General features: G+C 48.0%; 1 protein-coding gene and 1 long non-coding RNA gene across 2 annotated transcripts in view; one reads left to right on the forward strand and one right to left on the reverse strand.

Moving 5' to 3' along the window:
* ADA (adenosine deaminase) overlaps positions 1–8,543 on the reverse strand; it is a 39,464-nt gene extending 30,921 nt beyond the window's left edge. Inside the window, exon 1 of the mRNA XM_006275216.4 lies at positions 8,462–8,543. Within this exon, the coding sequence (XP_006275278.1) occupies positions 8,462–8,509 (48 nt within the window). The 5' untranslated portion in view covers positions 8,510–8,543. The remainder of the gene's footprint in view (positions 1–8,461) is intronic.
* Positions 8,544–8,715: 172 nt separating this feature from the next.
* The window catches only part of LOC109282470 (uncharacterized), a 35,034-nt gene continuing 16,785 nt past the window's right edge, over positions 8,716–26,964 (forward strand). The window contains exons 1-4 of the long non-coding RNA XR_002089464.2: positions 8,716–8,803; positions 8,964–9,134; positions 23,828–23,946; positions 24,288–24,501. This is a non-coding gene — a long non-coding RNA (uncharacterized LOC109282470). The remainder of the gene's footprint in view (positions 8,804–8,963; positions 9,135–23,827; positions 23,947–24,287; positions 24,502–26,964) is intronic.

Genomic DNA, 26,964 nt, shown 5'->3' on the forward strand with positions numbered 1-26,964 from the left:
AAGATGCCTCACAGCTCCCTTTATCAATTAACTTTCAGGATTATTTGACAAACTCCATCCCTGGTATTTTATGAGAGTTGTATTTGGAGTTGCTTGGGAATTTTCCAACAAAAATTAAATGAGAGTAGTCCAAGTATACTCCCTAAACTTTGGCTACTCTTGGAGGCTGACACTTTCTTCGCTTTCACACAAAATAAAAAGGAAGAAAAAAAAATCCAAAAAGCTCTCAGTTTGCCCCAACACAGGAGAAAGTATTCAAATCTTGAACACTTTTACAGGACAGGAAAACTTTTTTCCACCCTGCTGCTATTGTGACTTGCAAGAAACTCTTAAAGCTATCTTTGAAGAGGCAGATGACACATGAATTATCTTCCCCATGCGTATCAGACAACTTGGCTTCATACTTTATTTGAACCATAGCTGAGAGTAAGCTAATTGATCTCCAGTTGGTTTGACCATCTCACTGAATACAATATTTAAACCTGGCTAAAGAGGAGAGTCTAAAACCAAAGTAGGGGTGGTGCTGCAAGAGAGGTAATCTCTTATCATGCTTATATTCAGTAAACTGATTCTCAATAAAGTTATTAGTAAAACTGGATGGGGGGCAAGGGAGGCAGGGAGGTTTGGCTAGATTTTTTTTCCTCCCCAAGAGCAATAACCAAAGCATTTAGCGCAATAGATTATGGTTAGAAAAAAAATTTGAAAAAAATTCTACAAAGGAAGCTGCTGAAACAAACCCTGTGACAAAATAAAACACTCCACAATTGAATTTTTTTTTGTAAATATGTTGGGAGAAAGCTCTGAACAAAGCAAAATACTTCACAGGTAGTAATAAAAAAAAAAACCATTCTGGGTTGTTGTTCTGTATGACACCACTTGAATCACATTATAGATAGACTATATATCCATTTTAAGGGTCCAGTTTTCTTTTACACTTCCAGTTATGGAAAATTTCATGGAAATTAATCCCAATTTGTAAAACTATGTAATTCCATTGACCTCAGTACTGTTACTCTTAATTTATACCAGCATCAAGTAACAGGCACTAGCAACCTTTTCACCTAGGAATTTGGAAACGTCAGTGTCTTTCACTTACATCAGTCAATAATTAATTCGATAAAAATTCCAGAATCCAAACAATTCTGATTGGCATTAATAAATTCCACCCTTTTTTATCAGTTCAGGTAGGTGTTAATGGATAATCCAGCCAACAGTTATTAAATAATTAAGATAGTTTTTATTTATCGGTGACTTTGCTCGAAAGTGTTTATCAGTGCAGGAATATATAGCAGTTTAGAAAATACCAGTATCAATATTGATGCAAACAATAGCTGGAAAAGGCAGTAATTACTTGCTGCAATTACTGAATTGCTCACTTGCTGAATAGCTTGATAAACCTGAAGCAGAAAATGTTAAGGTCAAACTTCAGCACAGGATAGAGGGATAACCTTTGCCAAAAGAAGCAGCTGCAAAAAAAGGCAGACTTAGTCAGCCGTTGTTACCAGAGGTTATGCAAGATGATGTCTACCCATTGGCGCCAGAGTTGGCACAATCAACCCTGACTTTCAATGAAAGGGACAGGCACGACCGAAGAAAACGTGCTTCTCTTCCATTTCTTCCTGAATCAAAACCACATGATTCTCCAAACTAGAAATGCCTGCAGAGGCAGACTGATGCATGGGTGAATTTATCACACACATTTCAGCGTGCACCATCTATATCTATAGATATAGATATATTTAGGTCAAAACCAATGGAAAAACTGCACAGATAGCTCAGATTGATTTAGTGAATTAGGTGAGACTGATTTCTGTCTCACCAAAAATATTCTGCAGTTCATAAAAAGTATTTAAAATCCGATGCTGTTGTCTTGTTATACACCACTTTTCCCAGCATCTTTCTTCTTTATAGTGATTACTTAACACTTATATTGCACTTGATAGTTGTAAAGCTTGGTATGATTATGAAGGGCTCATTTATGCCATGATGGCCCAGTGCTGAGTAAATGTGACAGAGGCGTACCATCACAGAGACAGCTTCAGAAGGCCCTGCAATGCATATGGCTAATCCCCTCTCAGAGCTCCACGGAACTGACACCACATCTTCCTTTAAGTGTGTGTGTTTGGGGAGAGACTCAGGGACACGCACAAAAACAGGAGTCCTTGTGTTTGAAGGACCACAGAGACTGTGCTTGAGAATACTTTTGCCTTTGGGAACTTGGAGGAACGGGCAAACTGAGCCTAAATCTTCACTAAATTAATCTGAGTTATCTGTATTCAAGTTAACACTTCTCATTTAACTAAAGTGTGCACAGCCACACCACAAAGCACTCGACTAGCACCAGAGCAGCCGTTTCCCCACTGCATTACTAGGCCTCTGACCTCTGATGGCCAGCTAGCTTGACTTTTGTTGCTGTGCCGGCAGGGACTGGGTTAGAGGCTCTCTTGTTGAGCGAATGCTGCAGTGAAAATAAGCCCATTGTTGACACAGCCCTTTTAAATTAATATTCAAAACCCCAGTGTGAGGTAAAGCTTTGTAAATCCTATTTTCCAAGAGGGGACAATTAGGAGGCAGAGTGAAGTGTTTTGTCAAGAGTCTTTGGATTTAAAATGTGATCTCCTGATGCTTTGGCACATGTTCAGTCCTCTAGACTGTGTGATTCCCCTCTTATGTGTTTCAAGTAAACTGCCTAATGATCCATGACCCTAAAGCTCCACTCTGAGGCCAAAATCATGGTCTGAAAAGTCAATCAAACTTAGATGTGGCGTGATAGCATCTTCCTCCAATTCTTATTTCCAGGAAAACAACAATTTATCCCTCTGCCAAAAGGCTTTCAGACAATTAAATTCTGGGAGGTCACCAAAATCTCTCTATGCTAGAAGACACGTTCAGCTTGCTGATTCTTAGACAGTCAACCAGTGCATTAAACTATCAGTTTGTCCTGGGTAAGCAATTCTGCTATTTAGGCCACCATATCTTGTTTCACTTTATGTATGGAAGCTCACTTAAAATGTTTTAAAATGAAGATAACTGTTAATTAATATGGTAATGGCACCTTCATGGCATCCAGATTTACGCACTAAGCTCTCCTAACCATTAAAAGGGCCACTGTCAGAGCTGGGAGTCGGCTGCTACTCTAACCATGGATATATCAGTGCCAACTCTACCTCACTCCAAGTTATGCCAATTATCTGAAATGAAAATCTCCACATACTTTGCAGAAAACGGTTTGCTCCTGTAAAGCATCAACATTAGAATTAAGAGATCTTTACAGTAATGTTCAAGATCTTTACAGTACGGTTCAAGAAAATGCTGCAGCTGCTGTTACAAAAGGCTTAGGGCGACTTACAAAAGAGAATGAAACAACATATATGAGGCATGAGAAACAAAGCAACTAAATACCAACAGAATATTAAACTACATAGCAATGCCTGCTAAATAAGATCCCAGCCTGATGAATGCCTGCCCAAATAGGAAGGTCTTACAGTATTTTCAGAAAATGTCCAGGATGAGGGCCTGGCAGGCCGCAAGAAGAGAGCCCAGAGTTGAGGAGCAACTACAGAGAATGCCCTCCTATGTCGTTTTGCCAAGTGTATTTGGTGCACGGATGCCCTTTCCTATCCTTCCTCCCGTTACTTTTTGCTGTGTATCTTATTTTGTCCCTGGCACACGCACTGAACCTTGGAAGGTTCAGAGCAACACCTGCCCCACATATAAAATGTATCCTGAATTTATTTTGGGTATGATGACCCAAGCGCAATGCTGCAAGGTCTGTTGGGACACAGCATGCATGTGCAAAAGTGCCTATCTGGTACTGCTGTTCTTCTGAATGGGCAGAGAAGTGAAAAGTGTTGAGATTCCTGTTCAAAGGGCTCTCTGCTCATCTGATACAGACACATGCAGTCAGCTAGAAACTAGCTTTATCTATTTGAAGGGAACTCCTAAAACAGAGACTCTTTCAGGGCACCAGAGCTCCGATTCAAAGGGTTGACAATAGCAGCCAAAGTTTTGCTACAGAGACAGCGGGCTACAAATTTTATTTTTCTATTATAGGGAAATCTGTGCTCCTGCCATGTACCTTCAGGTTATGTCTACAGGGGTAGTCAGACCATGGCTCCCAGGAAGTTTAAACGTGGCTTCTGAAGGAAGAGAGGCAGTTGATTAAAAACATTATTTTTCTCTCTCTCTTCTTTTATTATTCTGTTTTTTATTCTCTTCAGTTCTTGATTATTTATTCTAAAAGTCATTATCTGAGCTGGAGCGCTGTGCTCAGATCGCTGAGACTGGGGCACACATCTCAAAAGTGGAGTCCTGTGGCTCACAGCTGTGTCAAGAGTTTTGTTTGAAGCTAGATGGTTAGGAAATTTGGCTACCCCTTGTTTATTCTGTGACTGCCTTTGGCAGACAGACCTGAGCTAACTTTAAATTAGCTAGATGGAGTACTGCCAGCAATATATCCCCTGCAGCATGGAGCTCAGCACAGGTAAGCCTCCCCAGTATTTACCCAGCTTCTCAGACAGGTTTTGCAGTCCACGCTGTGATCCATGCTGCTGCAGCTACTCAGTTGGCAGCATCGAGCTACCTTGTTTAAAAGCAGCCCAGGTATGTTTAAGCTACAGTCACTGCAGTGAAGACATATGCTCAGTCACAATTTCAGGACATTGCCATATATCCTGAAGCTTTGTTGCCAAAGGACAGGATCAATAGTGTCAAATGCTTGCAGGACACTCCAGTGGAAGATGTACAGATTAGGGACAGGAGGAGATCATGCACTAAAGCAACTACAACTGGACCATGCCTTAGCCAGCAGATCAACAGCAAGGGATCTTGGATAATGGTAGCTCATGGGCAGCAAAAGCATTTTCTTGTTTGCTCCACAATTTCTTTAGCATTGGTGTGTTGCAGGGGTATCAGGCATTCGGCCTACAGAGACCTTGAGAGGCCAGGAATTTGGGGGCAGGACCCACCACCAAATTCCAGGGTACATAGCACCACTGAAGTCGTATTTTAGTGGTATTGGGGTAACAAAAGGCTGTGGTAACTCCCACGATTCCCTGGTGCCACTTGTCCCACTAGCAAAGGTAGCTTTGGATCTGTCTCAGAAGGAGCTCCACAGGCCAGATCCAGCCTGGGAAACCAAATATGACTGACACCCCAGGTCTATTACAAACTTTAACATGGCTTATTGTTCCTAGCAGACTCAGTGACTGTACTCTTCGAAAGTGCAGGAAGAACAGGGCTCAGTCACACACTGGCAGCATCTGGGAAAAAAAAGAAAAAAACCCCCCAAACTCTGTAAGGTACAATTTCAGTCCCTTTACAGAAAAGGAGCACTCATCTTCCAAATTCTAACACTGTATCACTTTTACTGTCTTGGGCTGTTCCACTGGTTTGGTAGAACAGTGACAGTGGGAAGCACTGACATTAGTTTTTGAACAAAGGAACTATAAAGTCACATTTCTGAGGCAATTTCACTTCTTGGTGGTCATTTCAAAGTTTGGGTGTTCATTTTCTGTTTTAATTTCTGACATACAGGTTAGAGATGCTACCTGAAAAATACACTGTCTTGCATGCATCTTCCCTGCCTGTCTCTCCTCTCCCATCTTCCTTTTAGTTAAGAAAAACCACCCAGAGACTAAGGGTGCCTACAGACATTCAGGGCCCTGCTCTAACTCATGGCACTTTACATAAAGCGCCACGAATTAAAGCATGCCCCCACCCCCAACCCAACGGACGTTGCCTGCTCTTACCACGTATAGACCTTTCAGAACAAGGACTGAAGTACTTCAAAGCTGGAGGCTGCTGTGTCTAACTCCCAGAGCGGAAGCCAGAACGGTGAGCTCCACGGTGCATGGGAGACTCAGTGCCTCAGAACAGGGCCCAACAGCTGGTATACTGAGCAGCAAGCTGCTTAAAGTTAGCATGCCAGCTCTAGGGGCTACTTAGCAAGCCAAATGGGAAAACACCCTCCAGGCACCTTGCTGAAGGCTGCAGGTAGGTACCTTTATCTGCTCAGGTTCCACAAACCAGAACCCTCCCCTAAAGAAGGGTTTCTTTCAAATAAGTGAGTACAGCCACCGTTTCCTTTTTAAGTGCCGCTGAACAAAGAAGTGCTACTGGTGTCATGATGGGTCCACCTTTTATATAGTAACGTAATGGTTAAGCTGGTCCAGGAAGTGGGAGACCCAGGTTAAAAACCTTCGTCTGCCAAGGGAGTTCAGAGGGGAGATTCAAGCCCACATCTCCTGCTCCCAGCAGAGTGCCCAAACAAGATTAGACTATTCTAGGAAAGGCCAACACTTTCCATCCCTTCTGTGGGAGCTGCGTTCCTGTGCAGAAAGCATACAGTTCATTGAGCCAGAGAGTGATTGAGAGCATGAGAAAGCATGACTCTACAGCCAGGGTGGCCAATGCACGGCATGTGGGTCACAAGAAGCAGCTGTATGTGGCAGGTGAGCTCCCTTGCACCCCAGGGTGCAAACTCTATCAAGGACATCTCTGAGGAGCAGGGATCAGAGGGGCATTCAGGGAGGGCTGCAGTTCAACTTGTGGCATGCTTGCCAAAAAGAGTGGCTGTCAATTGCTCAGTTACGGGTTGCAGTACTTACACCAGGATAGTTTTTGCATTTACACTGAATGCTTGTTGGATAAAATACATAAAAGTCCTGGACGGAGGTGCCAGAACCTAGACAAGAGGCTTTCTGCAGGGATTTTTCCATGAAAGAAAAACTGACAGGTAAAGAATGATACAATGAGATCCAAACAGAAATATGTATTTCTATTCTTCATTTTCTCCTCCTTTATGTGATGTTAGAGTATAAACAGGCAAACATCTTTATAAATAACATGTGAAACATGATCATGTTTCAGATGTATTGCAAGTAATTACCAGGGTAACATTTTACAGCTGTGGTCTGGAGATGCTTGTGGTAGAAACAATCCTGTGGTAGAAACAATCTTATCTCTAGCAAAGAACGGAACTGAACTAAACATTTACAATTCTGACCAAAAAAAGGCACTGCTGCCAGATCAGCACTGCATATCCTCAAATCCTCCCTGGACACAAGGTTACTAGCACGTGGCCACATCTCGTCTCCTAGGAGGTTCTCTAACACCTGTAAAGCCACAGCAGCAGATAATAAGCAGCAGAGGGTGTGCATGGGTGTCCGTGTGTATAGTGACCCGTAGTTGTGATTAAACAAGATACTGCAAGCTCAGCTTAGAATACACGTTTGTTCCCGAACTGCTTAATGTCAGAGGTATATTGCACATTACACAACAGATGCATTTATCTACTTTCAATAAAACCAAGCCACCTCTTTGCTCTATGTTCATCTAGCACAGAATACAAATTATTCTTCCAATGTGCTGTGAGCAGAGCTTTCCTGAATAGTCTTTGTTTTAAATGCTTGGTGTGGTGAGGAACTGGATGACTCAGGGAATTGACAATGTACACAGCATTCCACCTATAGGTCAATGCTCTGATGCAATTCAAATTGATAGTGACTGAAAGTTGTTATCTAATGGCTTTTTCAGTCTCCAAGTGGTAGGTATCTTCCCAACAAGGCCACTAGTGTCCCACTAACACCGTCTGTGTTAACATCACCAGGGAGGACCGCAGGCAACAGGGAGGCTGAGGGGAGAGGGCAGGAGTGGCTCTAGGAGGGCTGCACCTGCATCTCACTTTGATTCCTGCTCCACCCAAAATTTAAAACCAACTGCCTGGCACTGACAGCAGTATTTCAAATCGGGCAGTGCCTTCACGGCTCATTATCATCTACCTGATCCTTTCTAGACTCCTCAGTCCACAGGTGCTAATGGCCCTCTCTCCTTTGTAATGCAATGGTCTCCATGTCCCACCCATCAAGCTGGCCTTACCTGCTGCAACTTCTGCTCGCTGCTCCTGATAACGAAGCTCCTATTTCATAGCCCTGCAGGTGGTTTTGAACTTATTCCAATCAAGTTACATTTGTTTTCACTTCTATCTTAAACTCAATAATCCAGCCCAAGCCCTTGGCTATCAGTCTAGTTTCTAGTTTGCTTTTAACTGAGAAAAAATAGGTGCTGTTTTAGAAGGGACGATGCACCTCGCCCTCTGCACCCCGCTCTCCAAATGTCTAGCTCCCACTTTGGAGAGGGATCTTGCAAGTAAAGTAAACTCGCCCGGGCGACACCTCTGCCTGCAGCCCCGGGGCTCTCAACCTTTTGTGGCCCGCAACCCCCCTCTCCAGCTCAAGTGCCCCAGCAGGGAGGAGCCCTCGGCCGGCTCTGCCCCGGGGGCAGCCCGCAGCCACCCCGCCCGGCTGGCGGGCCGGAGGAGCCGAGCGGACCCTCCTCCCCGCCGCGCTTGCACCAGCCCCCGACGGCGCGGCCGGGCTGCAGCGGCACGAGCCCGGCTCTCTCCTGCCGGCCGAGGGACGGCTCCTGCCGCGGGCTGCCCCCGTCCCGTCCCGCCGCTCACCTTGGGCCGGCTGAAGACGGGCTGCTGCTGCCCCGCGCACCGCTCCATGCCGCTCCTGTCGCCCGCCCGCCCGCCCGGCTGTCAGGACCTTGCAGCGCTGCCGGCTCCGCCCCGCCCGCTCCGCCTCCCCGCCCCGCCGGCTCCTTGCAGACGCAGCTCCCTCCCCTGGAGCCGGGCAGTCACCTGCCAGCGCCGCCTTCGCCGCCCGCATGGGTGTGAGCTGCGCCGTGCTGCCGGCAGCACCGTGCCTGGCTCAGGCCCAGGGGTGTCCGCATCCCTCCGTGGAGGAGGATGCCTCCCACGGGGCTCGAGGCGACTCAGGGTGCAGCCCTTGAGCCACAGGTATTTCCTGCAGGCCCGGATCGCTCTTCTTGCCTTTCCTCCACTCCCTCTTTAATCCGAGGGCAAGGCGCTTTCCCTCCAATGGTCCGGCTTGGTTGAGGGTGCGGTAGCATTGGGGCGGCTCCTCCCGGCTCTTGATGTCAGCATCTGTTTTCTCGAGGTACTTTAGTCTTCAGCATGCAGCCCCCCGGCCAGCGCCAGCGCCAGAGCCAGAGCCCAGGCCGGTCCCGGCTGGGAGCGGAGCACCTGCTGGGGGAGCGGAGAGTCGGGAATCCACGTGCAGACTCCAGTCCAGCGAAGCTGGTGCTTGAGGATCACCGATTCAGTGCCGGTAATGCTGTCTTCAGCGTTTGTGCAGCGATCTGACCATTTGATGCGGAGGATTTTCCGGAGGCATGGGTGGGTGATACCTCCCCAGGCTCTTGCAGTGATGACAGTAGGTCACCCACATTTCACGTCCATAGAGAAGTGTAGGACTGACTGCACTATAGACTTGGCTCAGTAGGGCCTTATTATTAACAATAAACATAAGCCACCCCTGGTGTACCCGGCTGGCACTCCGCAGACACATGGCATCCCATGCCTCTATTAGCAGAGAGTCTCACTGAAGTCTGTGAGGGTCCACACAACTGCAGATGTTTGCCCATGGGAACCAAGGAGCCAGGCTGGGGCTGTAATGCAGCTCATGCTGCTTGACCTGCGAGCCTGCTTTGTGTAGTGTTTAATATTTTATCCCATCATTATTCATATTGCAGGAGCACCTCCCTGCCCTGAGCAAGGTCAGAGCCCTATTGTTCTGATTGTGTGAGCACACAATAGGAGGCAGTCCCTGCTTGAAAGAGGGAGAACCATGCTCATGTAAACATGAGTATGTGGGGGTCTAGGTTAGCAGGTAAACTCTAGCCGTGCAGCCTATGTATATGAATGGTATTCAGCATTAAAATCCATCACAAGTTCCAGGTGAATCTCCCTGTGCTGTCGCCTGACCCCACACGTACCTCTCAATTACAGACAGCCTGTTTAACATTCAGGTTCTTTATCTCTCAGCAGCTAGGCTGTTTACTCAGTTATTGAATCCTGGTTTTGCAGGTCCTCTGCTTCCTATAAATACCTCCAAACTGGTTGGCATATGATTGTTTTTGCCTTTTGGCTTGCAAGATCTTCTGGACAGAAACCTTATATTTATCAAAAGCTTTTGAGCTTCTGTACAAAAAAGAGCAATAATTAGGTTACAGGGGGGTACATCTACACAGGATGCTTACTGTGCAGTAGCCTAATAATACTGTGCAGTAGCGGGTCATATCACAAACAGTGCTAATGTTCTGCTGCACAGTATTATTAGGCTACTGTGCATTAATGTCACTAAAAAGGCATGCATTGGTGCTACTGCGCAGTAGCTATGGTTACTACATATTAATTTAGTACTTTATTATACAAGTACTAAATTAAATGCACAGTAACCACTGTGCATTAATGACTGTGTAGATGTGGCCAGTATGAACAAGTTTTGGGCATTTTCACAAACACAAAAGGATAGACACAGTGTGCACCTCTGTGCAGGGTGGAAAAGTCTTCCTAGCTGGCATTGCTGTTCCCTCCTGTCACACTTTTCTCATCAATAAACAATTCTAGTGCCTTTGGGCCAAATTTCTAAAGGTAGTTAGGTGCCTCCAGTTGCAGGTGGATGGGCTTCTGAATGCATTTGAAAAGTGCTTTTGAAATTCCCACTAGTTACCAATCTGCTTTGTTAGGTGCCTGGATATTTTTAAAATTCTGGGTCCTTATAAAAAGCACTAACCATTAAAGACTCTTCTGCTCTGCAAAAAAAAACAACCCTCCTGAACTTCAGCTCTTTTTTTTCTCCTTAATCCTAACTCTTTTTCTGTAACACTGCAGCAGCAAAATGAATCACTAGTAACTCAGATTTCCCTCTCTTCATTTTTGCTATCCTTTCCCCTCACCCTATGGAGAGACATTTTCTCCCTCTTCCCTCCCCCCACCTCATTTTCCCTGTAGACTTCAGAGAGCTGTGCACCTGGTCAGAACAAAAGACCCCGCCACTAGTTACCAGATCCCTCTCCCTTCTATGGTGAAGCTTTGAAAGCTGCTCTCATCAGCTATCCTTTTTGTATGGCTGCCCACTTAGAAAGCCAGAAAGCAGCCATCGGACAGCAAGTGCACCACCCTATTGAAACTTCATTGGGCTCCCAGTTCTGTCTGTGATGCCAATAAAAACGATATTATTGCTTCTGGAAAAACTGCCATGGTACATAAGTTATTTCTGCAGCATAGGATTAGCAGGATCGGACATGCAACTGGATGTAACTGCTCAGAAGGCTGGTTTGATTTCTCTTTGTCAGCATGAGACAGTAGGATAATCTCTTCCAATTCTTCCTGCTTACTTTCACGAGCACACCTTTAGTGACACGTTCACTGACGCTGATCACACATAAAAGACTTTCCAAGTGCTTGGAGAAACATGCCTAGGTCATACATTGTAAGGTTGGAAGGGACCTTGGAAGATCATCAGGTCCAGCCCCCTGCACCAAGCAGGAAAGATAACTGGGAGTCAGGTGCCCCCAGCAAGGTTGCTGTCTAGCCTCCTCTTGAAGATTTCCAGGGTAGGTTACTGCACCAGCTCTGGAGGGAGCTTATTCTACAATCAAATAGGATTCTTAGATCATTTCTTTTTTTTCCCTTCACAAGCCTTTAATCCTTATTTTGATTTATATTTTCCAACACTATTGTCAGAGAAACATTATTGTTGCTTGGGTCTGAGTCCCATTTCTTACAATCTTTTTTTACTTTTCCAATTTGTGGCTTTCAGTACTGATAGAAAGCATTGGATTGACAGCCCTGGGTGCTGAAGTGCACTCCTTACCTGCAAGACAAGCAGTGCACAGCTGTAGTGCCATGAGACACCTCAAAATGCTCAGACAAATTACTCAGTGCTGAAATGGAAAACCCCTTTCTTGTCTCATCTCTGTCTGCATGGCCCACTTGAACCTAGGCTTCTCTTTTGGATCCACAGACAAGAGGACCCACTGTTTACTCGTAGTGTTGTTGTCACTGACCCATCATTTGCACACATCTTTAGCTTTTTCAGCTCTGCCTTAAGGGGCCTCCCAAGTTCTGCTCCTTTTCAGTGTGATACAGTGTATGATTATTCACGATCTCACACATGCATCTCTGGCCTCATTCAGTGCATAGGACAGACAGACCTTCTCTGGGAGATCCATGTCAACTATTACAAAAATTGGAATGTGGTTTTTGAGATTATACAGAGAACTGTAGGAACAGAAAGGAAAGAAAGTATTCTGGTTAAAAGAGTTAGATGCACCTCAAGAGAACTGCAGCATTTCTGTGTACTGCTAAGCAAGTAATCCAAACCAATCTTTTTTACGGGTTGTCACTGGGTGTTTATCGTGTTCTGGGACCTGATTTGAGATCCTGGTTTCAGTGGAAGTCCCAAGGAGGAACAGAAATTGTGCTTTGAACATATAAGGAACTATATAATTACTAAGTACTCTGAAAAAGCAAGTCCCAGTCATCTCAGATTAAACACCCACAATTAACAGATACTTGTGACCTTTATTCCTCTACGCCTCAGAGCTCGAAAATGAGGGTGCTACTACCTCAACCCTCAATCCTCTACTTGTGGGGGTTGTGTGAAAATACACTAATTAATGTTTGTGCAGTGCTCAGACACCTTCAGAAAAGGGCGTCTGTAGTGGGCAGGAAATAAGGTCTGATGCCACCCATTGAACAGTGGGTGGGGGGAGGAAACTGAGCAGTTTCTCATTAAGAGAGCACTGTCTATCCTGTACATGGAGCAAGGTGGGGGGAAAACATAATGTGATCATGTAGATAAAGACTATCAGGATGAAAATACTCAAAGGGACAGATTAAGGTGCCTGGGCAATCTTAATTTATTCACTTCAGTGCACAATGAATGTTGTGTTCCATGCAGTTTCTAGTGCAGGGGTCTTTTGGATGAGACACCATTCTGTGTGGCAGTTTAAATAAACATTGATTTTTATCCTATTGTCCCTGGCTAAATTTCTTGTCCCTCAGCTGTTTTGTGTGCTAATTCATGGGCGATCAACCCATGGCATGGATGCCACTGTTGGGCTCAATTTTGATCAAGGTATGGGTATGAATGGAAACAAAAAGATTGGTGAAACTATTCCAGTATCAAATCCTAATTTACTGAATACATAAGCAATACCAGAACCCAAACAAAATCCAGTTTTCAACAATGGTATTCTTATGAAGTCTTTCCAAATGATACACAGCGACTCAGCTGGCCAAGTGTTGTCACGGCATTGGGAGTTGCAATCACAGTAGCAGGGACTATTTGGTGTCCTCAGAAAGTCCTGCTGAAAACACAACAGTTCTTGGGGCCACCGCTGGATGGGCGGCCAGTGTTTCTCTACGGCATCTGGATCCGCGACGGAGGTCCAGCCGGGTCATCCGATGTTATTGCAGGTTAAAATTCAGGGGCTGCCACTGGGTTTGGGCAGCCAGTGCCTTAAAAACACCAACAGATTCCTGGGGATAACAAAAGAGAAAACAGGGCGTGCATGTGCAAGGTCATAGGGCCAAAACAAGTGCTCCCTGGAGGGACACCGTGCACCCCAGACAGCGCCCACCGGCTGACAAACTGACATAGTTCGCCAGCGGCTACTGCCCAGCAGTGCTCTGCCTGGAGACGCGCATGAAGGACATCGAGGAAAAACGCCCCAAGGTCACCAGGAGCCTTCCCGGCCAGAGCCTCCCACTTGGATAGCCAGATGACAAGCTTGGCCAGAGCCAGAGGGAGGTTGACCAGGAGGTCCCGGGCCTTGGTGGGGCAAATCACAGAAGCAGGGTGTTGCTTGCTTGTCCAGCTTCCCAAGTGTTAAGCTTCTTTTTTGGCTATTTATAATTTTTTTACCACTTTTTCCTATATGATTGATAAGCTTCCATATGATTATGCCACAGGTTCCTGCCAGCCACCCTTTCACAGTGGCTATTTTCTCACTACTTTGTTACTCACATTCTGTCCTTCAACTTTCTTATTGCTAAGTAGGTCATTCTAAGTAGGTCAACCCTAAGATGCTACTGCTTGCCCTGCATCCAGCTAGCACAACATGGTGTCAGTCATGTCAAGGCCTCCAACACAAGTGGCATGGGCAGCCTCTGAGTGAGATGTGGGAAGACTCAAGCAGCAGCAGATAGGGAAAGAAGAAGAGAACAGAGCATCAGACTGGACTGTGGAAGGGTACTGGATTGGTGCTCAGGGACAGGGCATAATTCCTGGCAGTAATTCCTGTACTGAGACACTGCACATCTGGACTCAGTCTGCCCTTTGGATTCTGTCTCAATGGCCTAAAAGCAGGGTGAGTGGTCTTGGGCAGCCTCCGCTCCTCCACACTCTTGCCTAGGTGTACATGTCAAGGGTCTTGGTGTGATGGCCACAGGTCTCCATACAAGTGGATTCATCAGGCACCTAACTGGACATCTTATGCCACGATCCAGAGGATCAACAGTTGCCTACTACTACAATTCCTGTATGTCCATTGGCATACATCAGGTAGTTACCTTTGCAGATACTGATGTTTGCACCCACAATTCACTGCAAGAGCACAGAATGATAGCATCTACATTGCAACTGCAAAATTCACCCACAAAAGTAGGACTGTGCTGAAATTGTAGGTCATCATTTGGGATACATTACGAATAAAAGTTGCTATATAAATGTGAAATATTATTATTACTTGCAGTGGTATGTAAACAAAGTGGTTAACTCTACAAACATGTATGCTACCACAAATGACTGGAAAAATAAAGCTTTCTGGAGTGAAAACAGCTTTCCCTGTCTAGTGATGTGTACAAAGCATGTGTAAACAAACACAGACCTGGTTTTCAAAAAGGCTTGCTTAGGGGGTCATGGTCACTCCTGCTCACATGCAGAAGACCTACACCTTCTTTCTGCCAGTGCATTTGAGAGTCTGGTCATAGTGACATTTTAGATTTGTTGTGTTGCAGATATGTCAGGGACCTGACCAAAGATGTGGGTAGCTCTGAATCTTGTAGTTGGGAAGCTAAAAATTAGGGGTGATTTTACCAAATGTGGGTGCTTGGGAGAAACTGACCACAATGACCCCAGGCAAAATGACTCCGAATCTTCTGTTCACTTCTATTTTTTTGTTCAGAGGAATGAGGGTGGAATTTTGCCTGGTAAAGACATGGGCACTCAGAGATGTCATTTGGATAATGGCCAGGATGACTTCAGGTAGTTATGATTATTGTGTGTTCAAAAGATGGCCAGTGGAACTGTGGGGACAGAATGAGCAGTTCCATTTCCTTCCAAGTAACTGTTTTCAAGTTTAGGGTTTTTATAACTGGGAGAGTTGGGAGCACAAGTCTCACTCAAAGACAAAGACACTTGTGCTCTTCAATTATGTAGACACTTTCAAAAGTCTAGCACAATCCTCACATAGGTACTACCAGAATCCACCCTTGCCAGTGTCCTGCTGGGCTAAAATGATTAAGGCCCACTAGTTTATTTAGCACAAAGGGAGTGATGTGACTAGTATCACGTTCAGCTACCTTTGACTCCAAGCCGAGGAACTGGGTATCCCATTTACAAGTGGGGGCAGCCTTCAGTATGGCTAGGGACAGACATTCAAAAAGCCCAAGCCTGAATTGATTCAATCTTTGCAGACCAGTCTAACCTGCCTAGACTGAGCCAATCTGCAAATGAATAGACATTCACTGTTGATTCCCTAGAAGCCAGGGAGGCGGGGAGGGCTAGAGCCAGCCCTCCTTTCTCTTCTGCAGCGCCCAAGGGCAGCTGAGCTGGGGGGAGGAGGGAGCCTGGTCAGGCTCTTCCCTAGACAGGCCTGCCTCTGGACAGTACTCCCTGCCAGCAAGGCCAGAACTGCTGCCCAGTGCCTGGACACATGCTGGCCATGTAGGAGCCAGCCCTCAGCTTCCTCCTGGTGGCCCCTGCAGCTCAGCCTCTGGCCAGCCACTGTGTCACATGCTCCCACAGCCTGGCCTTGCTCAGCCCCCCATGGCTTAGAGTCCCCTTGGGCCCCATTTCCTAGGCTGTCCCTGCCACCCTTCATGGAGTTGCTGCAGCCTGCGGGATGTCCCGGGACTGCTGTGCCCCACCTGCCCCCGGTGCCACCCTGCCAGGGCTCCCCAGAGCCAGCCTGGCCCAACCCAGCACTGCTGGCAGCAGAGGAGCAGTCCGCCTGGATCCCGCCACAGCCTGCCCAGTCCTGGTCCCGCAGTGGTGCTGGGAGCAGCTCTGGGGGAAGGAGACAGGAGGCACATCTGGGCACAGTCACAGGGGCCAAGGGATGTGCTCGTCTTTGGCTCCTGGCTCAGGTGGGGTTGGCAGACATCTCCTGGCTCAGCGCTGCTCTCCCCCAAGCCCCATTGGGCCCCCCAGGGCTCACCCGCTGTCTTCTAACCCCAGCCCAACCCCAGCCTTAGCCTCATAGGAGGTGGGGGCTGGAAGGGATGAAAGGGTGGCTAGTGCAGCCCCCGCTCCCAGGAGGGCCACCCCCAGCTGCAGCATCCTGGGCAAGGCTCTGTGTGGCTGGGCCCCAGAGTCCTGCGAGGACGCAGCTCCCAGCCTGTCGGGGCCAGTGCGGTGTGTTGCTGCCCTCCCAGGGAGCAGGAGTCTCCTCATGTCAGGCCTCAGCCTCCCCAGCCACAGCCTGATGTGCTCGTCCTGTAGCTCCTGGCTGGGCCAGGGCTCCCCACTTAAGGGCTCAGTTGCAGGGCCGAGCAGTGAAAGTGATGTGCTCCAGCCAGGGCTGTGAGGGGGACAGGGCTCGCCGATGCCCTGGCCCTGTGGCCTCTGCTAGCTCCAGGCTGCAGCTTCCAGCAACCCCCAAGTTCCACCAGTAACCCCGGCCCCTACCCCACTGCCTTCTCCCAGCAACCTGGCCCCAGCTGCCCAGGGTGTCAAGCAACCACCAGCCACTCCCCAGGACTCTGCTGTCCTGTCGTGACCCTCGCGGCCACCCGCCCCGAGCTGCCTGGACACATGGTTGCCTCCCCGCTTTCCCTCAGGCTACTGCATCTGGCCACGTGCCCCACTCCTGCTACTGTGCCCCTTGCCAGGCAGACCCGGCTGCCCTCCTGAGCAGGGTTTTCCACCCCCACCTCCTTCTCAGGCAATAGGAGCAGTGATAGTAAGTGAGGCCAACCCTGCTCCACTGGAGTAGACAGCCCAGCCCTGCCCAGGGCTGAAAAGCATGCTGGGATGCTGGTAGACTGATTTAACTCAAATCAAGAAGGGGTCTGGGACAGAAGTTCCATAAACCGGTTTGACCTAAATCAGTTAAATCTGATACTGCATTCAACCAGGTGTATCTTAAACCAGTTTCAGCCATTTTGAAACTGGTTTATGTGCACTGAACTTATGTTCTGTCAGTGGTGGTGTGTAGGGGGTGCACAGGAGTGCACATGCACCCCCTGAAAGCTCTGGTGCACCCGCTGACAGGCCGTGCTCCCCCCTTAGGTAACAGGCAGGGGGGCAGGCGGGAGCACCAGTGCCCCCTCTGTGAGCGCTGGCCAGGGAGTGGGAGTGAAAGCGCCGGAGTCACTTCCAGGAGCACCGCAGCGGCTTCCCAGTCAGTGTGATCAGCTGCGGAGGACCCCCCCCAAGTTGGCAAGATTGGCCACATGGGGGACTCCTCCCAGTCGCTGACTGGTCACTGGGGGGGCACATGCTCCCCCTAAGGTGGCACCAGTCACCCATGTGTTCTGTTACAGGTTTAAACAGGTTTCTGATCACTTAAACCAGTTTATGAGTAACTTCTGTCCCTAGCCTATGAGCCTAGAGTAAACCTAAAACGCTGGAGCCATAGCAAGAAACTGTAATCACTTTGCTGTTGCAGCCCTCATTACTGCAGTGCAAGTAGTGTTATCTGCAATAAACACTAGGAAGAGTAAAGTGACAAATAAGGGGAATATGGCCTGTTTACAACTGGATTCAGTTTCCAGATGCAAACTTTAGGAGGAAGGGAAAGGAAAGTTCATCAGACTGTTCTCATTCATTAACTAAAACCTTCCCATACCACATCACTGCAGGATTCATTGCCATCTATATTTTTGTGTAATGTGCAGCACCATGCACATAAACCAGTAAAAACAGTAATTGTATGAAGTATTCACCAGCAGTTTGTGATGCAGTTGTTAACCTACAAAGAGCGGTGAGCTAGGTTAGACGGGGAATGGTGGAAGCCTCTTCCTCAGGCCTTTGAAGAGCAAGTTAATCAAAACATCCCGAGAGGTGTTACATAGGCCAGCAGGAGTTCTGTGGATAGTGCTATAGGTTTTTCATCTCTCACTTCTCTGATGCTATGAACAATCAAAGTTTGAAGCAAAGGATTTCCTAAACATGGGTGTTGGATTTGGGGGTTCCTGTGTTCATGTATGCAGAAGCTTGCAGTTGTCCTTGTAAATGTTTTGTGCCCAAACTGGATGTTTGAATGCACAGAGTAGCAAATGGGTATATCATTTATCAATCTGCATGCAGTGGGTGGCCATTAGTAAGTGTAAACAGTCGCACCTCCAAATTATGCAGAAGTGTTTTTAGAAGACCTTTGATAATGCCACTACCTAGAAAATAGATCCCAATTCAGTTTCCATCCTAAGATTTATCTTTCCTCATTCTCCAGTATCTGGGCTGAAAATAATACTCTTTCCTGAGTGTACATACCATGCATCTCAGAGGCCTTGTATAAAAATCTATGGTAGTGAGAGATGGAACAGAATGTAGCTGACAATACCTTCTAATTCAGATATCAGTAAGGCCCCAAGGAGCCATACCCAGGCCTAGGGTCAGAGAGGACCTAGTCAGGGAACTTCTGTTGGGACTGTACGTGCTCAAATCAGCAGGTCCTGACAATCTCCACCCCAGAGTGCTGAGGAAATTAGCAGAGATCATTGCGGGACCCCTTGTACAACTTTACAAGGACTGGTGGTGCTCTGGTGAGGTGCCAGAGTACTGGAAAAGGGCCAATGTGGTCTCCATTTTCAAAAAAGGGAGGAAAGAGTACCCAGGAAATTATAGGCCTGTTAGTCTTACTTCGGTCCTGGGGAAGCTCTTTGAGAAAACTATCCAGGTGCACATCTGCAAGGGGCAAGCAGGGGAGTGTATGCTTAGGAGCAACCAACATGGGTTCATAAAAGGCAGGTCCTGTCAGACCAGCCCGGTTGCCTTCTATGACCAGGTCACAAAATCCTTGGAGGCAGGTGTCATGGTGGACGTAGTCTTTCTGGACTTTAGGAAGGCCTTCAACACTGTCTCTCACCCCATTCTCATTAAAAAATTAAGAGATTGTGGTGTTGATGCCTACACAGTCAGATGGGTCACTAATTGGCTGGAGGACCGCACCCAGAGAGTGGTGGTGGATGGGTCATTTTCGACCTGGAGGGATGTGGACAGTGGGGTCCCCCAGGGCTCGGTCCTCGGGCCCGCACTGTTCAACATCTGCATCAGTGACTTGGACAAGGGGGTGAAAAGCACCTTGTTCAAATTCACAGATGACACTAAGAAGTGGGGAGAAGTGGGCGCGCTAGAAGGGAGGGACAGGCTGCAATTGGATCTGAACAGGTTACGGGGGTGGGCGGATGAGAATAAGATGGGATTCAATACTGACAAGTGCAGGGTACTGCACCTGGGGAGAAAGAACCAGCAGCAAAACTACAGGCTGGGGAACTCCCCTAAAGTCAGCACAGAGGCAGAGAAGGATCTTGCAGTCATTATAGACTCCAAGATGAACATAGGCCACCAATGTGGGGACGCAGTCAGGAAGGCTAACCGCACCTTGTCATGCATCCACAGATACATCATGAGCAGGTCCAAGGCGGTGATCCTCCTCCTCTATGTGACACTGGTCAGGCCACAGTTGGAGTACTGCGTTCAGTTCTGGGTGCCGCACTTCAGGTGGGAAGTGGACAGCATGGAGAGGTTCCAGAGGAGAGCCACTCACATGATCGGGGGCAGCAGGGCAGGCCCTATGAGGAGAGGCTACGAGACCTGAACCTGTTCAGCCTCCACAAGAGAAGGCTGAGGGGGGATCTAGTGGCCGTCTATAAACTGGCCAAGGGAGACCAGCAGGCAATGGGAGAGTCCCTGTTCCCCCGAGCACTACTGGGAGTAACGAGGAATAATGGCCATAAGTTGATGGAGAGCAGATTCAGGCTAGATATCAGGAGGCACTTCTTCACAGTCAGGGCGGCTAGGATCTGGAACCAACTTCCAAGCGAAGTGGTGCTTGCTTCTACCCAGGGGGTCTTTAAAAGGAGGATAGATAGACACCTTGACCCCAGCATTCTTTCCTGCCCATGGCAGGGGGTTGGACTTGATGATTTGCTCAGGTCCCTTCCGACCCTACCAACTACAAAGCTATGGAACCCTCTGCAAACAAAAATTTGGGTTTAAAAAACTCACTATAATTTCCATTCAACTAAGGTAAAAATGGAATTTAGATACCTTTTTGCCAAGAGAAAGGTGGTTAATGTGGAGCAAGGAGGTGCAAAACAAGTGGATTATTCATACAGACCCAAGCCCCCAGGCTGCAGAGATTATTTTAATTTTTTTTCTGCTGAGCAAATAAAGCATGTTCAGCCATGTCCAAGAGACTGTAAGCATCAGTAACATTGTTTATAGCACATAACTCACTAACTAGCGCAGAGCTTTATGACTAACTAAGACTGATTTTAATTGGCCTGACCCTGATCCAGTCTATCTGTCTTTACCAGTGACTTTAATTAGGTGGTTACTATGATGGCTGGGTTATTTCTGTTAAACAAGAGTTTTCCCACTGAAATCCTACTGCTGTAATGAAAACTCAGTCCTGGTATCTCTCAACAAGCATGGAAGGCTCACTAGGAAGAAGAGTCTGAGCTAACATAGTCTGACACAAGTTGACAGTGGGCACAGCTGAAATTATTGCACAGTACGGGTGCACGTCTACATGTGCACACCCGTACTACACAGTAAATATGGCGACTTATGCCGACTTGAGTGTAAATTTGATACCTGCATCATGCAGGTATCAAATTTACACCCAATTAGTTACTGCGCAGCAACACACGTGTAGACACCTTACTGTGCAGTAACCCAGGGGGCCTTCCTGCTGGGTGTGCCCAGCCACTAGGGGGGGGACCTAAGTCCAGCTCCAGGGCTCCTGGCTGGCTGCCTCTTCTGGCTTCAACTTGGGACTAAAGTCAGTCCCAAGGACTGGCAGCTGGCTTTGCTTTCAATTTGGGACTAAAGTTAGTCCCAAATTGAAGCCAGAAGAGGTATTGAGCCAGAAGCTCTGGGGCTGGGCTTAGGCCAGCCTCCTAGTGGCTTGGCAGACTGGGCCAAGAGAAAGCAAATAACAATTAATATTTTATTTAGGTCCTAACAAATGTGCCTGATACCAAGAAGCTGGGAATAGATCGGGTGGATTATACAGAGGTCAGGTTCATGCTGTGGGAAAAAGCAAGTTGTCAAGGGCCTGAAGCTGCTCTTCCTTACTCTGATTTTGTATTTATTTCACTCCACTGGCTTCAGCAGAAGCACTGCTGATAGACACATGTATATGTGCAAGGAGAACCCAAGGAATGGAAACTGGGGTTGGGGCAGAGAGACTTCACCCCAGCAGGGCTGAGAAGGCCAAATCTGGCTCTGGTCAGAGGCTAAGTGAAGGGCACAGGTGGGAACAGAACCCAGGACTGCTGACCCTTGGGAACATAATATTACAAGTCTCTGCAAAGCCTGCTTAGCTTTTCAATGTCTGGTGCATGTTTATTTCTATCACTGTTTTGAGGAAAATATCACATCGTGTTGAAGGGCAATATTTATATTTGTACATACTTTAACCAGTCCTTTCCTGGAACTGTGTTCAAATTCTGCTTTCTCCCCACCTACCTTCCTGGCTGTGAAACTCCCTCACCCAACAGAGGAACAATGTGACCCTGACACCCACTATATAAGCAGTGCTTCCACACTGCAAAAAAGAAAATGCAAGTTGAGGCAGCAGCTATATTTCATGAACACCCACTCACTGGTCTTTCCTTCTTGGGGGGGTTTATTGATTTATTACCAACCTGTGGTAACTGGGAGGAAGAAAAGAATCTGTATGAAATCTTTTAATAAAGTAGTTAGAAATGCTGATACCACCTAAAACATTTTGCTGAGTGGAAAATCGCAGCCACAAAAATCAGTTGTTTCTGCAAATTTTCTTTGGAACTGAAGCCCCAACTCTTATGTCAGCAATTCTCATTTAATTTCTGTGCCTGCTTACTCAGCAAGACAAAAGAAAATTGCATGGAACGAAGAGTTAATACCTCTACTCCTGTGCCTGAATGACAAGTTGACTAACTACTGCAGACCACTGCTTCCTGCTGAAATCTCTTTGTGTCATGGGGCCCAGGTTTCATAACGCTTGTGGTTAATATGAAGGCACATACTGTGAGGATTCCTGAGCAAAGAGTCAACAACCTAACAATGACTCTGCTTCCAGAACCAGGTTGTGGGTCCCATCCTACTCTCCAGGAAACCCAGGCAAAGTTCCCAACACACAAGGGAGTGATATGGCTAGCATCATACTTGGCCACCTTTGATTGAATGGCTAGGTACCATTTACACCTGAGTCAAGTGGTGGTGGCCTTTGGCATGTCTCCAGAACTAAGATGTTTAAACTCATGTCTCAAGAGCAGTAGTGAGGCTCTGTGTAACAGGAGTATGGAGTTCTCCTGTATGGGCAGCCTGTCTCACACTCATCTGCCATGTCTTGACGTCTTACTTGTTGGAAAAATATATTGTGGGAGGCTGCCCTATGTCTGCGTCCCTGGTGTTGGGATCTAAGCGCACGGCTCCACCATCAATGTTCCCTCTAAGGAGTAGCAGTCTGTGAGTGCGCCGCTTCGGTCCTGCTTCCCTGTTTCGGTGCAGCATGGGATACTTACCTGGGGGCCGGGGGTCTGGGGGTAGGCCGGGGTGCTGGGGGCTGGAGGCTGGGGCCTGGTGCGGGCTCCGCTGGCTCCAGGGAACTGCATCACTTCAGGGAGCAAGGAGGTACATGGCGTCAGGGCTGGGTAGTGGAGCAGTTCCCCGAAGCCGGCAGAGCCTCACTCGGGGCAGGCAGCGGCTCCTCCCCGAGGTGAGGCAAGGTAGGGATGAAGGCTGGGGCTGGGGGCTGGCGCAGGCTCCGCTGGCTCTGGGGAACCGCTCCGCAGGCTCCGCCAGCTCCGGTGTGCCGTGCCGCAGCTCAGCTTTTCTCCCTGTGTGTTGGCGGCCTTAAAAAGTTTGTGCATGGCAAGACTTTTACTTGTGTGCGGCCACGCACGTGCACACCTTAGAGGGAACCTTGTTCACCATACCCTACACTGTGTCTATCTCCACTTGGTCAGTCAACAGATCTTTTAGTTAGGGCCTGTGAGGATCCTGATTGCCCTTGGGACCCAGATGTTCAGTAAAGGACAATTATTAGTCCCTGCATCTTGTTCCCTGCCTTTATTAAACTGCCAATGGAGGTAGTGATCTAAAATAAAAAGTTGTCATCACTCATCATAATATTAAACCAAAGCAGCCATGCATCATGAGGGATCAGTATCCTTCTCTCCTCCAATCTTCCTCTTTTTTGGGATTCCCCTTCAAAGGACAGCCCCTTGGGCCTCACATGCAATGTCACAGGGTTGCTTAGATACAATCTAAGGAACAGTCTGTTGTACGACAAAAAATCAGTAGGCACAATCAGCCACCAGTGGGGCTACTGTCTCTTCAGGGGTGACTTCCCCTGTTGTTCTTGCTCACAACAGGGGTACAGCCCCCACTTCTGACAGCTATTGTTCCACCACTTTACCCGAGGGTTACTGCCACTCACAAGTACAGTCCTCCCCAGCCGGCGTTCCTAACGTTTAGGCCACATCTGGTCTGTACCATGAGCTTAGCTTCTTACTTACGGTTTCTGCCTGAAACCGTTCCTTTCATTCTCTTTTCACCTTTCATTTTTTTTGCAGGTTCAGAGAGTCTTGAGCCTTCAGTGCCCCGGGAAGCTCCTGCTAGTTATCTTTGCCTGGTGGTGCCTGCCGCAACAGCTGCTCCAGTATTGTCTGACCAGCGTCTCCTCGCCAGCACTGTTAAGTATTCTCCCCCTGTTTTGACCCCTGTTCCAGTGTCTGTCCTCTAGTCCTTGTGGCTGGGTATCTTCCTCCCTCCTCCAGAGTCTTGGCATCCCCCTTTTAAGTTTAATACATTTCATAGATTTCACAGACATTAGGGCTGGACCTTGCAAGATCATCTGATCCAGCCCCCTGCTCAAGGGGCAGGAAGTCAGCTGGGGTCAAATGATCCCAGCAAGATAAGCATGCAAGTGTTTTTTTTTTAAGTATCCAGAGTAGGTACTTGCATCACTTCTGGGGGGAGTCTATTCCAGGCTCTGGGGACTCAGACGGTAATGAAGTTTTTCCTTATGCCTAGCCTAAAACGGTCTTCCAGGAATTTGTGACCATTAGACCTCATCTTCTCTTCGGGTGCCCTGGTGAACAGACGTTCTCCCAGTTCCTGATGCGCAACCCTTAGATACCCCTTTCAAGCAGCCCTGACATCATTCTCTGGCTTCCGGTTAAAAGGGGCCATGCTCATGTTTCTTTCAGCTTCACCGTTTCCTTTCTGGCATCGACTTGACCACCAAGTAAGTGTAGCAGGGGCGGATTCTGGGAAGTGTACTAGGTGGTTTTCTTATCTGTTCTTCCGGTGAGCAGATGTGGACAATGAGGCCTGCATCGGAGGGTGGTGAAAGCAAGCAGTAAGGCAAAAGTCCTTGACTTCAGGAGGGCTGACTTCAAAGGGCTAAGGAGATTAGTAAGAGAGACATTGGGGACTTGGAGCTTCAATGAAATGGGAGTCCAGGACGGGTGGCTGTTCCTTAAGGAGACAATCCTCTGAGCTCAGAGGGAGTCAGTCCCAATGCGAACCAAAGCGGGTAAGAGTGCTAAAAAGTCCCCTTGGCTCAGTAAAGGCATCCAGGAGGGCCTGAGGGCAAAAAAGGTGGCATACAATCAGTGGAAGCAAGGGGCTGTCACCAAGGAGGATTACACCTCTGTTGCTCGTGATTGCAGGGAGTGGTTAGGAAGGCCAAGGCAGAGACAGAACTAGGGCTGGCAACCAGAATTAAGGATAACAAAAACTCCTTTTTCAGATACATAGAGAGTAAGAAGAAGGCACCAGGTAACGTGGGGCCCCTACAGGACAGGCTTGGCAATCTGGTGACTGCAGCAAGGGAAAAAGCTGATCTTTTCAACGAGTTCTTTGCCTCCATTTTTCTGAGCAGGAACCGGGACAACTCCCCCACTAGGATTATGGACAGGCTCAGGGGACACGACGCCATGCCTAAGGTCAGGGACAATCTAGTTAGGGAAATTCTGGAGGGGCTGGATGTGTTTAAATCAGCAGGTCCAGATGCTCTTCATCCAAGGGTACTGAGGGAATTGGCAGAGGTCATAGCAGGGCCCCTGGCACAGCTGTATGAGGGCTCGTGGTGCTCTGGCCAGGTCCCAGAGGACTGAAAAAGGGCCAATATAGTCCCCATTTGCAAGAAGGGGAGAAAGGAGGACCCAGGTAACTATAGGCCAGTTGGTCTCACCTTGGTCCTTGGGAAGACCTTTGAGAAATTTATCAAGGAGCACATCTGCAGGGGCCCAGCATGGGAGGTAATGCTCAGGGGCAACCAACATGGGTTCATTGAGGGCAGATCCTGCCTGTTGTTTCCTTTTACGGCCAGGTCACAATGGATGCAGGTGTTGAGGTGCATGTCGCCTACCTGGACTTCAAGAAGGCCTTTGACACTGGTTCTCACCCCATTCTCATAAAAAAAAACTAGGCGACTGTGGCATTGATGCCTACACAGTCAGACAGGTGACAAATTGGCTTGATGGTTGCACCCAGACAGTGGTGGTGGACAGGTTGTTTTCGACCTGGAGGGACATGGGCAGTGGAGTTCCCCAGGGCTTGGTCCTCGGGTCTGTGCTATTCAACATCTTTATCAGCAACTTGGAGGTGGGCGTGGAAAGCACACTGTCCAAATTCACTGATGACATAAAGATGTGGGGAGAAGTGGGCACACTGGAGGGAAAGGAATGAATCCAACTAGATCTAGACAGGTTACAGAGGTGGGCAGATGAGAATAGGATGGAATTCAACACAGACAAGTGCAGGGTGCTGCATCTAGGGAGAAGGAACCTGCAACACACCTATAGGCTGGGAAACACCCTCCTCAACAACACAGTGGCTGAAAGGGATCCAGGAGTCATTGTTGACTCCAGGATGGATATGAGCTGCCAATGCAGGGAAGCAGTTAGTAAGGCTATCCACACCTTGTCGTGCATCTACAGATGCATCACGAGCAGGTCCTGGGAGGTGATCTATGTGGCAGAGTACTGTGTCCAGTTCTGGGTGCCGCACTTCATGAGTTATGTGGCTAACTTTGAGAGGGTCCAGAGGAGGGCCATTTGCATGGTCAGGGGGCAGCAGGCCAGGCCCTACGAAGATAGACTAAAGGGCCTGAATCTATTCAGCCTCCACAAGAGAAGATGGAGAGGGGATCTGGTGGCCGTCTATAAACTCATCAGGGGGACCAGCGGAAAATAGGTGAGGCTCTGTTCCCCCGGGCACCACCTGGGATAACAAGGAATAATGGCCACAAGTTGATTGAGAGCAGGTTCAGGCTTGATATCAGGAGGCATTACTTTATGGTTAGGGCTGCCAGGCTCTGGAATGGGCTCCCAAGGGAGGTGGTGCTCTCCCCTACTTTGGGGGTCTTCAGCAGGAGGTTGGATAGATATCTGGCTGGGGTATTGTAATCCCAGCACTCGTTCCTGCCTAGAGCAGGGGGTCAGATTTGATGATCTGTTCAGGTCCCTTCTGACCCTAGAAACCATGAAACTCCTGTGATGTGCACTATACTCAGAATTGTCCCATTTCAGCAGTTTTCTCCTCTTCAGCAACACCAAGGAAACTTTCGCATGGACAGTTGGGTTACTGGGCCAGGTAACACACATGCTGGCCTCTTGGCAACATATAGCCTGTGTAGTCCAGCATGCCAAACCCATCACACTGATTCCTTGACTGGTTTCAGTCAACTACCTCAAGAGCGACT

Source organism: Alligator mississippiensis, chromosome 9 (assembly GCF_030867095.1).
Source record: "Alligator mississippiensis isolate rAllMis1 chromosome 9, rAllMis1, whole genome shotgun sequence".
Taxonomy (NCBI): Eukaryota; Metazoa; Chordata; order Crocodylia; family Alligatoridae; genus Alligator; species Alligator mississippiensis.